This window comes from Cupressus sempervirens, chromosome 8 (assembly GCF_028749045.1).
Source record: "Cupressus sempervirens isolate cs-2001-9-10 chromosome 8, ASM2874904v1, whole genome shotgun sequence".
In the NCBI taxonomy this organism is placed as follows: domain Eukaryota; kingdom Viridiplantae; phylum Streptophyta; class Pinopsida; order Cupressales; family Cupressaceae; genus Cupressus; species Cupressus sempervirens.
In genome coordinates, this window is record NC_143125.1 from 82838453 (window position 1) to 82854023 (window position 15571).

Sequence of the window (15571 nt, forward strand, 5' to 3'; positions counted from 1 at the left end):
AGTTGAAACCGGAAACCATAAACTACTCAATTTCCTCCCATAAGGTCATATGTTGGAAAAAACCGTAATCGGGTTATTTTATATATCTATATATATTAAATTAAGGAGTAAAAAAAGTTGCGTAGAGGACTAGGAAAGTATATGATCTCACTGCGGCTTTGACTTCAACATATTTCGTCAATAAATTCATTTTTTAACGTTACCCCTCACAAATTCTTCCAACCGACATGAACTGATAAAACCCTGCCACAAACCTGCATTATAATAACTAATCTCGTCCTCTCATTTCTTCAAGCGGCACTCTGCAGGACTGTATTTTACTGATATTGGCGCAAGTCGGGAAGCACAATGGCGTCAAGATTGTTGAAGCCCCAGCTGCTGCAACATGTCGTCAAAACCCTCACCAAGCCATCTGCCATCCGTCAACAATCCACAGCAGCAGCAGCGGTGGTGACTCCCATCGAAGAAACTATGGCGGAAGGAGGAATTAAAATGAAAGGCGTCAACATTGCAGGCCGTCCGCTGTACTTGGATATGCAGGCGACGTCACCCGTGGATCCTCGTGTTTTAGACGCCATGCTGCCTTACTACATGCATCGCTATGGAAATCCTCATTCCAGGACTCATCTCTTCGGTTGGGAGTCAGACCAAGCTGTTGAAAAAGCCCGTGAACAGGTTAGGGTCCCTTCTCTCTCTCCGTCACTATGTCGATTTCTGTCAATTGGATACATTTCTTTTGCGAGTACTCATACGCTGCGCATAATTGATGTGAGCTGAGTTCTTTTTTTTCGTGTTTTCCCAAATGATGGACTCATTCCCAAATGATAGACTCACCAACGAGCTATATTTCCACAGAAACAGTATGAATTGTATACAATATTATTGTACTGGCCAAAATATATGTAGATTAATATTAATTTTAATAAATTCGTGCCTTTTGAATGTTTGTTTCATGTGTTTTCAAAAGTAAAAGACATGAATACGCAATTTTTTTTAAAGAAATAGTGCAGAGTTTGATAATATGATGCACAATGCACATAAACTTCGTAAATACGCCTGAAAATTAGCTAGAATGACAAGGCTTAAAATTCGGTGCTGGCTCAGTGTTTATTTGTTGTTAAAAAAAAAGAAGAAGTTGGGAGTCATCAACAAGCAAAACTTTTCAAAGAAATGATGAAAGCATTGTAATAAATGTTTACAAATTCATTAGACTCATCAAAAGTTTTCCAGAATAACAAGAATTCTTAAAATTAGTGCTGGCTACGTGTTTTTTTTTTCCCAAAAGGTTGTTGTAATGCGCCCTTTAGGGATATTCCTAAATTTCGCCCTAAAACCACAGTTTTAATTAAAATAAGAACTGCAATACATTTAAGAGTATAAATTTACCATTGAAATGCCCTTTATAAGATAAGTCTTGGTTACACAATTAAATCACTGGAAACTGATCTTAAATCATAAGCCTTGATAACATCTGTTTTTACTAGATATTACTAAGGATCATGATATCGCATAAGCATTATTCATATTTATCGCCAATCAAGGCAATAACCATTGTTTCTGTTATAGTCTCATCATTTTGAAACATTTGCAAACTGCAATCTCAAGGTTGTTTGCTCTGAGAGTATGGAAGGTGGGTCGCTCTTCTATCCATCAGTTCATCCTGAGGCTGATCGTCTTCCTCAATCAAGCCTGGAAGAACAGAAGGATTTCTGGTCCATTTCACACAATGATAATGGAAGGCTGGTAACCCATGATAATAGAAGGCTGGTCAGTCATTCTAACTTTGGTGGTGTAATCAATAAGAGCTCGAATGCTGATTATCCTTCCTATTTGTAATCCATTTCTCCTAGATTCAAAATGGACCATTATACGAATCTCCTAATACATACTTACTAGCTATGTCACATGGTTCACCACATTTCTTGTATGAAACTTGAAATTTGGCGAGTTCCAATAAAATCTTTAAAATTCTTTCTGATTCACCCCAAAATTCGTATGAAATAAAGCTAGAGCAATTTTACTTGCTAGCAATGTCACACGGTTCGCCACATTTCTTGTATGAAACTTGAAATTTGGCAAGTTCCAATAAAATCTTTAAAATTCATTCTGATTCACCCCAAAGTTCGTACGAAATAAAGCTAGGGCAATTATAAGTGAACTACATTTAGCCATCTGATACATACTCTCGGGCAGAATGAAGAAACCTTACATTGTGAGAATCTGCAATAGAAATGACGAAACCTTGTTGATGCTCTTTCAACTACGAAACGTCCATTTTGGAATCAACTATGTTCTCGGCTCCTTCAAAGCTTTGGAAAGCTTGTCAGAGGAAAAGGAAATTTCTTCTGCAGAGTGCGTGGGAGAGATTGTCGCTATATTGTGTCTACTGGTCATCAGGATTGTTCCGACATGTAAATATTTTTCTAGGGAAGAAAACTTGAACAAAGTAAGTGGACAAAAATGCCAACAACCCGATATTGCTATAGCCCGTGATGCAGTTTTAGAGGAACTGCCAATGTATATTCAAATTTATATTAGATAATTAATATTTCATAAGCTCATGATGGAAATAAATTTTGCATCCATTGCGAGCTTATAATATATTTATTACTTCACATATAATTAATAAAATGTTTTTAATATATATTATAACGTTCTTTATATCTATTATAATGGTTTCAAAATTTAACATGTGATAGATTTTTTTTAATAATTTTAACTTACTATTTTTTCCTGATCAGTAACAGTATGATTATATTAAAAATAAAATGAGGTTTTCATCAGATTAGAATCAGCTCGTGAAAGGCCTAAAAATAATTGCTGCTAATATTAATTCATGATCTGTTATCCAATTCATATTTTTCTTATTGCTCGAGTCCTTGATGCCTTCTCCCAATGTATTTGTTCTCCCTCTTATATCTTTGAATGAGAAGGGACCACATTCTTTCATTAAGACTATTGTCTTTGCAAGAGATATACCTCTTCATAAATAATCACTGCCTTGGAGTTCCCTTTATTAATTGCTGAATGAAACTTATAATAATTTTTTGTTTTGCGTGCTTCATGGAATCATTACCTCATTAACAGTCTTTGATTAATCTCCATTGACCCTTTGTAGAATCGCTACTCTCAATATGAATATCACTTTTGTTTAGGATAAAGGTAGTGATCTAAAGTAAATAATGCTGCAATTTTCCCTAACATGGTACAGACAAGACATTAGTCTCACATGGGCATATCCTGGAAAGCTAGAAATAACAATATAAAAGCTGCAAGTGGTGACAGAAACTTTAGAAGGGGGAGGCAGAGGCAGACCCTTTTGCGGTAAACCTTTTTAGTTAAAAAACCACAGCACACAATAGTTATCAGTAAAAGAAATGGACACCAACCCAAAATACAAAAGTGAATGCCAACCCACAAGGAGCACTAACTCTCGGAAGGCACCAAATCTCTTTGAAGCACCAACTCCGAACAGCTGCACCTCTAATCGGCTAAGGCAGAAGCCCTAGTTTGAGAGCAAAGTGCCAATTCTGAATAGCTGAAACACAAGCTCCACATAAAATTCAAAAATCAGAATAACATCCCCTTTAAAAATCACGTCTTCAATCTGCTCAAATCATTGACATCCTCCTATATTATGCACCACTCTTAACAACATATCTAACATAGAAATCACACATACTATCAACTTATATGCCCAGTTGTGGCAAGATATACTAAGTACTTAGATGTTTTCCTACATACACCAAATCACTCTGACACAAAATACTATTCATACTTTCATAAGCTCTTCCTCTGTGGCATTAATGCTACACAGCTCTTGATACATATGCTTCTTGATTCTCATCTTATACTACATTTTCTATTCTTCTCGACTAAATATAATATTTATTGCTCAAAACACACTCATGTCTTTCACAGCATCTGAATATAGCAGCAGTATTGTTTGTATAAATTTGAATTGCACAGACCGATCCAACAATTCCAGCTGAAAATTAATATCACCCAGCAGTTTGCATATACATAAGTCATGTGAAGATGAAGTCCATTGAGTTGCATTCTATATACAAATTCAGATTTGGCATATAGATAGCTGCTGTGACTTCCCTTGTGATCCAGCAATGTCTCCCTAGCACAACTCTTCAACATGTCCAGAGTTCAAATCAGGGTAGATAGGTGGCTTGGTATATATAATCCTTTCTTGAACAACTAATGGCTTTGTCACCAGTTTGTATGAAACACAGTATTATTTGCTATTCCCCAAACTTGTGCTAGATATAATCTTTCTTCCCAATTGATCTTTTAAAAAAAATCCAATAAATTCATCACCCAGCCAAAAATACAACACACAGCTGCACGACTCTTCAAAAAATAGACAGTAAGTAATAAATAAAAAAATGGATATTACTGTTTTTAAACGCACAAGACCATGTTCAAATGCATGACACTCACTTTTCTCTTCACAAAAACTTAGCCATAAAATTTGCACCAATCTCTATTTTTTACGTGACACCCAGTCTCTATTCTTCTTCATGATACACACTGCTCATTTAATTAAATTGCTCAATACTACTCACCTATTTTGAGGAATAATTATTGCACACCAATCCTTTATTTTACATGACTCTTAAAAATGCCCAGCCCAACAAGTAACACACAATTGGGTCTTATCCTAGTTTTCTCTCCTTCTGACAAAAATAAGTTTTAAAAACCAAGCCAATAGTATATCATGCCTTAAGAAAAAAAAATTTGGCGATAAAATAAGTAACACATGTCATGCCCAAAATTTCAGGGCAAGAACACCACTACAAATTTTTTATTTATTTATTTTTATTTTTATTTTTTTATTTTTAGAAAGGAAGCTTAGGGATTCTTACAAAAAGGACTATACATTGTTAGCCAGGTTATCAAATGGCTAGGAGTTCAAGGACCTAATGTTTATGTTTATAAAGTTGCGACATACCATTAAACCTTAACTGAAAGATCTTAACTAGGTTGGGAGGAGGTATCCACCCAATCGACATCAGCGGTTAATGGATACAACAATAGTTGTTAGACAAGGAGGGCTCAACATTAAGGTCCTCAATGATAGATTTCAAAAAGGTCTACTAAACATTATTCTAGAGCGTTCAACTAAGTATAGCCTAGAATTTTGCATCTAGGGTATTGTTACTACATACGATACCTTTATGGCAAAGTACAAGTATCCATATTATTCACCTTGAATGAGTGACGTAGTTAATTCACTGAATTAGGATGTTGGACTTGAGTATCGGTGCACACTTGTTAGATAAATTATTATCACTTCGTTGCCATATTTCCAAGCTCATTGGTGTAACTCGAGTAGCTTACTTTCCCTCAAGTTATGAAACAATTAATCTGATTACCCATAATTCTCACTTCCAAAATGTTGCATACACTCATAATTTTGAGGTATTATATTGTTTGCTTGATTATAGCCTTAGGGCCCTTCTAGGATCACTTATGCCTAGTCAGTCTAGTATGCTGAATGATATCTTGCTAATTCATAATATGATTTATATCTAACTATCTCCAACATCGAACCAACCATCAATATATACTTATATTAACATGCCATAGGTGTCCTTTCAATCTCATCCCCAAGGTCACTAATTACTATACCAAATGCTTAGTTCTCAACTACTATGCTTGTAGTTCATCATACCTAGCGACTAGATGACATGTATATTCGTATGTTACTAATATCATTCATGACCACGTCGATTAGTATATATATATTTATATATTAGCAACATTACGATAAAAATCTATGACATTTTGTAATATTACTTAGTGGCTATCATTTTGTGTCAGTATTATACTAAAGTACATGTTAATATCAAACTAATCTACTACCTATATTAAACACATTCATTTTCCTATACAACTCTAGATGAAGTATTCTTACATCCATTCCATGCCTCCTAATACACATCACCTTTCCGAAAATCTAAGAATCCATAACTCCCCTTTATAAAATTTAAAATTTTACAAAACCTATAATTCAAATTTTATTTAATTTTATTCTCATGCCAATATCCCTTCTTATTTTATATATACATATACTAGGCCACTTATCAACAAGGTTATTTTATTTACTCTAATTAGTATCCTACCTTTTTACACTAACTCATATTCTAACATACTATCCCACTTCTATCCATTTGACTTGCTACTAGAGTAAATGTGCCACCAAAAGAAAATCCTAAACTAAATGCTAGTTAACTAACATAGATATTTAAGCTGACCTCACTACTAATTCCACCTACCTTAAATACTAACCACTCCTATGGAGTATATTATTTCCTAACTACCTTGCTAACTCCCACCATTCCCACTTACTACTTACCACTTACCCTTTCACATTCCTAGAGGCACGCCACCCAAGCTGTCCTTTTCTTTTTACTCCTACCTACCCCTTTCCCCTTAGCCGACCACCCCCTCTCTCTCTCCTAGGTAGGCGGCTTATCAAACACCTAGGGAAGCACTTAAGGGGGAGGTCTGACTTTGTTAGACATGCTAGTGCCTAATGCGCCAAACGAGGATTGAGGGAAGGGGGAAGTGGGGACCACCCTCCCTCTTTTTCCCCATTGTGTTTTTTATTTATTGACTGTGTTTCTTTTTTATATTATTTTAAACAAACAAATCCTTTCCCCTAATTAGATCAAATTCTTTACTTAGGAATGACACCATAGGTTACATGTATATATATATTTTTTGGGGAGGATTTTATGTGTGGTACTACTAGGTGAGTTCTATAACGGTTGAGGGTATTGAGGAATATTCCTTGATGAATATTTAATTAGACTGTAATAGATAGAGGAGTATTTTTCTATTCTCCATACAAATTCCAGAGGAGTAAAATCTACATCTACAACATACCTCCTCTTATGAAATTTAGACTACATCATATCTTTGAGATATTTCCTTCTATTTTCAACTATAATAGTAAGATGATTTGTGTGGTGCTAAATTTGATGTTATTTTAACATTCCTTTACACATGTATAAAGCTTTTAATCTATCCAAAACACTTGAATAATAGTTTCAACATATGAAATACATTTGTATTGAGATCAAATAGGACATCATTAGATTTCTTTCTCATATCAATATTGGAATGTTTCATGAACTTCCTTACTGAGCTAATATATAATTAGACTTTTCTGTTTATGATCTATTGTATTGATTTGCATCTATATGTAACAATTCATGGAAAAACAACAACAACCAAAATAAAAAAAAATAAAAAAAATAAAATAAAAAAATGACATGATGTAAATCGATATCTAATCCTTTCCTATGAAGTTTGAGAGTAATAGAATACCTAAATGAATTAAGCTTCTTACATCCCATTAGTTATGATAAATCAATGTTACATTACAATGCAGCTAAGCATAATATTAAATTTTACAAGGCAATTACATATGGAAGTATCCAAGTTTCTTTATTCCTCCCATGAATTCATTCTCCACAACAATGCTCACACAATGAAAAGTCCACTTTTGCAATGCAATGCACCAAGGCATATATGAAGGGTTTATCCTTACAAGGAAATATTCAATAACATAAAGAAAGATTTCATTCTTTTCAACTGACATGGCCCCTTCATTATTCATCAACACATGGAAGGACATCACACTTCTTCCTTGGATCCAAAGAGCACAAAACCTACAAACAAGAACACAAAACCAAAAACCATGGAGGCTCACCTCCCATCCTAGGCTTCTAAGAAGCCACCCACCTAGCAGGGGAAACAAGACTCACATGGATTACACTCATGCAACTAACAATGCATACAATAGAGCATCATGATACATATCCAATCCCTCCAAGGTTTAACACAATGATCCACCATTGGACCATGAAACATTGGGTGAAGGCGGGCTCTCCAAAGAGGAGAGTTGCCATATCCATATACATATATAAAATCTGCAATTGAATAATGCCTCTTCCTGGTTATCAAAATTTATTCTCCACATCACATCTACACACTTATACCTCCCATAATATCAATAAGGCATATGGCTTCAATGTTGCTCATACTCAATGACCAACAAAACCTTCTCCAAGAGGAGCAATCTCTCAACTACAATGTTGAGCCCAACTAACCCCTTCACCCAAGGCATCTCTTCTCTCCCTAGGGTGAGTGAAACCTTTACACCCATTTACAATTCAACATCCAAAACAAAACAAGGATATCAAGAAGGAAACCAAGGAAATACATGTAACACAAATCACAATCACACCATCACAACACAATACAAGAACTCACAATGACAATACATGAATTCACAACAACAATACATGCTTTCGGCATCATTATGCAAATATAAAAGATGATCATGGTTTGAGCATCAACCTTGGCCCAAGCTAAAGGCAATGATAGTTGATGAAGAGCTCCCTTAGCCTCCCTCCAAAACCCTAACTGTTTCTAAACTTAGAGAGTGGGTGAACACCCAACTAGTTTGTCCAAGTGTCCCTAAAAAGGCTTTTCCACTATCTATTTTGGCAAAAACACCAAGCCACTCCCTCTTACAAACTTGTCCCCCCCTAAGTTTGCTATTTTTGACTTAATGGAAACATGGGGAAGAGCTCATGTGACCATTTTCGAATTGGTGGAAGAATGCATTGGTAAAGGCCCCCCCTAGGCTATCTAGGCATTAACATGGTCAAAGTTAGGCCCTAACATGTTATACTATCATGTTATACAAAGGACACTTTGGGACCACCTAATGACTCTTCAAAACCCTGGTCAAGTCTCAATTCGAATTTCCTTTTGATAGTGACCCATCCTATCCCTTGTCAAGTGGGTTTACTTAATCTTTAACAAGGTAATTAGTTTAAGAATAAAACGCTACCATGCCTAAAACCCTAGGTGACATGTCATTAACACACAAAAAAATCTACAAGTGTCAAGTGACACATTAAAGCACATTACACATCAACATGACATGTCTCTAATGCACTTTGAGATTAAAATTTCCACACACACACACAAGCAAGCTTACATTTATGAAATAAAATACATCACAACAACGCTTTTGAATCTTCCAAAGATTTGCCTTGGGTAGACCGTATTTACATGGGTTTGGACCTTGTTTCCCCAAATAATTCCATGGTTCAATTGCCTGCACAGTAAACTCAAACATCAGTACCCCAATGAAAAATAAAATAAAAAACAAAATCATATAAAGTGCATGTATATAGGTGCATGACAATTTCATATTAAATAATTCACGTTAACATCATAATCAATTTTCATATAAAGCATTTAAAGCATTAAAATATCAGAATCTGCATATCGACATTAATATCTAATCAAATGATCAAACCACATCATAATCCATTCGCTATCAAAATGACAAAATGTTGAATCTCTACTGTTAAATCATTCATCATGAAAATTAGTTCTAAACACATATTTTAGATCAAAATCGTCAAAATGTAAACATCGCAATTATCTTTTGATTTACTTAAATATAGTTTGATTGCTAACAACATCCCGTTATCATTATGAGATAATACATTATAAGGTGTATCAATTATGTCAGGTAAACAGGATGTTTGCATAGTCATGTCTCATCAATCATTGAATAAATCAATTACATTTTGTTGGGCCGTAAAATCTATCCTTATGAATATCAACATATCACCCTAATACTACTTGCACACTAATTGACTTATAACATTACATCATACTGAGTTCTACCGTGCAGACCCTTATCCAAATTTGATAACAACTTTCAGCTGTGACTACAAGTGATGTTCACATGGGTGGGTGTTGATTTATTCAATTATCCTAATAGGCCATAAGATAGCACGACTCCATCGATATGGTTTCTAAGTTGTGATATCTCAAGCCTTTATTCCATAGGGTCTTAGCATATCAACTTAGTGTTATTTCGAATACGATACTTAGCACAATAATAACTAAAATGTATATCAGTCTCAATAAGATCTCAGGTTCGTATTGGTGAGGAAAATGCCAGTCATGGCATACTTAAATCCCGGAACCTACTTACCATCATTCTATCATAGGGTGTATGATAACAGTATAAAATTCACATTCTATACACATGAGGTAGAAACATGACATTTCATCTTCCGACTCTCCCTATATCTAATCATATTCGTGTTATTAGGATTTATAATAGGGTACTAGGGAAGGGGCCTTACAACACACTAAAAAGAGGAGGAATAAATAGCAGAATTTGCTTCAGGTAAAATGCCATACAGTAATTCTGAAGCTGTCCCCACACTCACTCATTACAAAGGAATCAATTGTAGCTGCCTTTATATCTTATTTAATTGAATTGCAAAGATTTGAGATGCCAATATTGAGGACTTAGACTGACTTGGCAAGAAAGTGGACACACAAGCAGCTTAAGGAGACACCCAGGTGCAACAGACCAATTCAAGCACTCCAGGCACCTCAAGAACCTCAAGTATGTCAAACAGCTCAACCAAGCAAGCAAGTAGCTTGACCGAATTTCTATTACTTTGAGTAATCCTATGAGATTTATACGATCTTGATGATCAACCATTGACATCAATGACAAAATTTCAACAATTTTCTCACTTATTTCTTACAATACTAAGACCTTACTATTTTGAAATTTATGTGCCTATTTATAATATTTTTGTGAGTGCTTAGGGTTCGGGTAGAGTCCATAGACCAATATAGGGTTAGGTTTTGTGGCATGCAAATTGAAACATTTTTTGATTTTTTTAAAATGTTAAACTTTTTATTTTGTTACCATGGGGGAAGTCCTTGGGACACTTATTTTAGTCCCCTAGATTTCTGGATGTTTTGTTGTCCCCAAAGCCATCCCCAAACTAGGATGCATCTCCTTTATGTCTCCTCCTTGAGGGGAAAGTCCCAGAAATGTCCTTGAGGCTTAAGTGGCAGTGGCAAGGGGACATCCTTTTCAATTCTCCAATGTTGTCAACATGTCCCCATCCCACAAATTGGGGGGATTATTTTTGGGTCGGGGGGAGTGTGATGCTTCCTTGTTGAACAAAGGCTAAACTATAGCTAGAATAATAATTTGTTTTTATAATTTAATGAAAAATGAGGGTTTATTTTGTACTTTTGAAATTTAGTCTCAGTACAAGTTTATTTATGCTTTTCAAAAGTTAGACTCACCAACAAGTGATTTGCCAAAGAAATGGTACGAGTTTTTCGATAAAACATACACAAAATTTTTCAATTTGCCAGAATTTAGCTAAGAATTACAAAAAGTTAGCTGAGTGTTTAGTTTTGACATTTCAAAGGTTAAATACCCGTATACTTTATACAATACACAAATTTATTCAGTTTGTCAAAATTTAACTAGAACAATAAGAATTCTGAATATTGTTGCTGGCTGAGTGTTTATTCCTTATAGTTATTTTTCATGGGCTGGATTGAACGAGAAGTTAATTTCTGATAGAGATGGTGATTTGGTTTTACTAATATATATTGCTGATATTGTGAATTTTCTAACAAAACACAGAATTTGTCAATTGATTTTCCAAATTTTAGCTAGAACAGCATTATAATATCTAATTTAGATCAAGGGTTTGGGAGAATTAGTTGCAGGAAGCTCCTTGACTATAAGACTTTCTAAACTTAGATGTGGTGCAAGAAGAAATCATGGTCTGACAGGCAGTGCTAGGGTCTTTTGGAATGAACGGAGTGAGCTGTTTTCATACATTCCTTTAATGTGGAGAGATATACAAACATTAAGGCAAAGCAAATGTAGACTGGTGGTGTTTAAGCCAATTTGAAATTAACCATCGATGTAGTGGAAAGAGGAAATCCTGGTCTAGCAGGCAGTGATGGATTCTTTTGTAGTGTCACCAACTGAAGCTGTGGAGCATAACTAGGCATTGGCTGTCCTTTCCTTGGATTATCCAGGAGGAAGAGGACTTGCAACATCATTGTGTAAACAGTTGGAGTCATTGGCTCATTCTCTATTCTACTCTTTAGTTGTGGGCATGTCTTTTATAGAACTTTAGAGAATTTAAGTGTTTTTAAGCTGTGGGCACATCTTTTTATTCAACTTAAGTGACTTCTAGCTTAAAGACTCAAGTTGTCCTCTTATAAGTTTAATGACTAAAGTGACACGCAGTTATAGTGATTTAATTAAGCATGTGCCTAAAACGTCAAAGGGATGTGGGATTTCAAGGAGCATATTGGCTCATTTTGAGGGATTTTATTTGGAGTGTTGTATTGAGTTGGTATTGGATGAATGGACGAGGTTAAGTTATCCTTTTGGGAGTTATTATAACATTCTAAGTTTCTTTTGGAGCTGATTATGTTACCAGTTTTTTTATCTATTACTGTTGCAGTCTTTGGCTTAAGGTTTGAAATCAAGTATTCTTGGTTTCAGAGAGGCATATGGGTCCCATGGTCAGAAGGGCGTGTCTCAATGGAAGGGCTTGGTCTATGATGCCCTAGCACATCATTTTCCGACTGTAGTTCTCTATCAGGTTTTGGGGGGCCAATTTGGAGGCGAGATTCAGAGCTACAGTTTCAGATTTGGATAATCTAAAGCAATATGTCTTTATATTTTGAAGTATCATTGAAGATAGCAACAGAAAGGACAAATGGGACAGACCTGTGGCTGGTATTTTGGGAGTTTTGGCAAGGATAGCTGGCCTCTGAAGACATTTCTGAGGTATTTGTGACTGAATCACCTTCATCTTTGAAAAAAAGAAATTGACTGTAAGCCATTTTTGAAATTTCTGGGCAGAATTTGAGTGCTTTCTAGTATCTTTCATATACTCAAATAAAATCAGATCGATAATTTGAATGTAAATCTGAGTTTGTTAGAGGATTTCTTATGTGCAAATAAAATCTTAAACTTTTTTGTGGCCTATTTTTGGAGATATGGTTGTTTCTTTAATACCGCATCTTGGAATATTACAGTGATATCAGAGTTGTGTATCCTACCAGCCTGGGGCGAAAGGAAAATATCATTTTCAGATTGCTTCCTATAGGTCACCAGCACCTATTTATATTAGTATGAACTTTCAGCAGATTGTTGGTCTATTTTGAAGATGAAGACATATCAAGAATTCATGACAAGAAAGTAACAACATTTTGTTGGAGGGTGTTGAGTTGTTGAAGCCTTACTTATTAGTTGAAATGAAAGTTAGAGTTTCTGCTTAAGGAAATGAAGTTAGAACTTATCATTGAGTAGAAACCAATTTTGGTTGATACCTTAGAGGAAGAAGATATTTACTCTACTTATTTTAAATCAGAAGTCAATGTTGAACCTGATTTTTCAGGAACATCTGTCAAGGAAGAGGGGTACATGAATCTTCATAACAATGTTGGGATTGAGGTATACATGCTGATTCAGAGTTCAATAAATGAACAGCCATTGATAAATCAGATTAAGGCATGGAGTTTCTTGTCGATTCATTGCTTTAATGAAGTGTTGTCGTACAACCCATTTAAAAGGATTGGATTAATTCAGACATTGGAAATAACTACCAACTTTTTACAAACCCTTTTTCAGAAGTGAATGCGGAACTATCTTTTGACAATCTTCTCTTAAGGATGAGTGCTGAGGCATTTCCTAATTATAATAATTCTGATGGTCCCAAGATATGGGATCCAAGTTGAATTTCCAAATTCATGGACATGTTTGAGGTAGCTAGTAATTGCATTTATAAAATTTGAGTGTTAAACTTGGTTAAGCAACTTTTTATCAGAGTTTAATGCTACAGTTTTAACCTTATAGGGCTAATTTGGATTTAAAGGAACAAGTTTTCTATCAGATTGTATAGACAATAAGTGTTGAGTGTGAAATCAGTTAAGTGAGGCACCTTTCCACCAGATTTTAATGCCTACAGTCTTAACTTTTTAGTGCTAATTCGGCTTTAAAAGAACAAGTTATATATCAGATTTTATGGGAAATAAGATTTCAGTGTTAAATCAGTCAAGCGAGGCACCTTTCTCATCAAAACGCAGTACCATTTCCAAATGATGGATGCTCTTACCTAATTAGCATCTGAATATTTTTAGATCAAGGATTAAATTTGGGATGTGTCGATGGCCAAGAAATAGAGTTGGAAAGACAACTTTGGAAAGGGAAGAAGCTAATAAGAAGATTTTGGGACTGTGATCGTATTGAGGCAGTTTCATTTCCAATCTCAATACTAAGTCTGGAGATTGTTGTCTCTTGTGTCAACCACTGCAATCTTGAGGCAAGGGCGATAGACTCATGTAATGCACAAGTTCTTTTTCACATGTTTTTGTTTTTGTAGTTGAAAATTGCAGCCTTTTGGGCATTTCATGTATGTATGTGTACACACACGCACATATAGATATATATACGTATGTGTGTGTGTGTCTGTATATCATTTGCCCATTTACAAGTAACTTTTGCTGATTGTTCGCGTCTCGTGAACTCACAATCTAACTCTAACGTTATGTATTAAGGATCTACAATTTACATGATGATTGTTTTATCAATATTATCATGTGACTATAGTAATTATAGGGTACTTTAAATTTTTTTATCCTTTTCTTTATTAGATATTTTCATGAATGGCCTTGTAACATCCCCTTTTTCCGGGTCTTAACTAACAACTAGCATATCAAAGAAATACAGTTACTACTTCATATTCATAGGAAGACAGTTATAACAGTTATGTTCATGTCAATGAGATTAATGGTTTCAATCAGTTAAACAGAAATTTCATAACTAACAATTGATAGCATCCTTAATAAATGTAAATATAGAATGAGTTTTTCATACCCTAAATTTTGAAACCGGAATTTGCCTAGGGTAACATCTACAAAACCTAGATCAATCCACATATACAACTTAGGGCACAAATAATTATATCACTATCAATTGCCATCAAATACCACTATATCATTTAGGGCATCAAATACCATTGTATCATTCCTTTTCTTTCTATTGCTAACTATGACAATAACATACAACTAGAAGATGCGCTCATATTCACATAAATGAAAGATAGAAATAACAATCCATCAGATAGACCTATCTCTTGCATATAGATATATTTCATGTTCAGTTGGAAGATCCACTGCTCTAACTGGTTACCAATTGCATTGACGTGAAAAGTTGCTTTCATTAAAGGAAATAACTGAGTCAATGATATAAATCAATCCATCATATCTTCTACTTGTAAAAACATCATAAAAGTAAAATATGTGTTAACAACAAATGTTTGAATGCATAACTTATCTTTGTCTAATGCATGTCTTGGCATCTTGTGGAAAGGGGAAGAATTGTCAGAGGCTTAACCTCTCAACCACGGACCTTAACATATCCCACACTTTCTCTAATGAGAAAGGCCCTCCCTACCTAGAAATAGATGTGGAACACCATGTTCTACAACTGAGCATCTTGGTATTTAGAATATCAACTCACCACCCGACTTGACAACTAAATATAACATTGGACATTCATGAGCTTACTTGGATGTTCTGTTGGAACTTGTTATAAAACTTATCATGTATACATGTGTTGAAATTCTGATTTCTGTTTTTTTCATTTGCAGGGATTTCTTTCTCTTCACCC

At 34.9% G+C, this 15571-nt stretch overlaps 1 protein-coding gene across 1 annotated transcript in view; it reads left to right on the plus strand.

Annotated features, from left to right (window-relative positions):
• The first annotated feature begins 266 nt into the window (after positions 1-266).
• Positions 267-15571, plus strand: part of NFS1 (nitrogen fixation S (NIFS)-like 1) — a 39103-nt gene continuing 23798 nt past the window's right edge. Inside the window, exon 1 of the mRNA XM_089796859.1 lies at positions 267-675. Within this exon, the coding sequence (XP_089652985.1) occupies positions 349-675 (327 nt within the window). The 5' untranslated portion in view covers positions 267-348. The remainder of the gene's footprint in view (positions 676-15571) is intronic.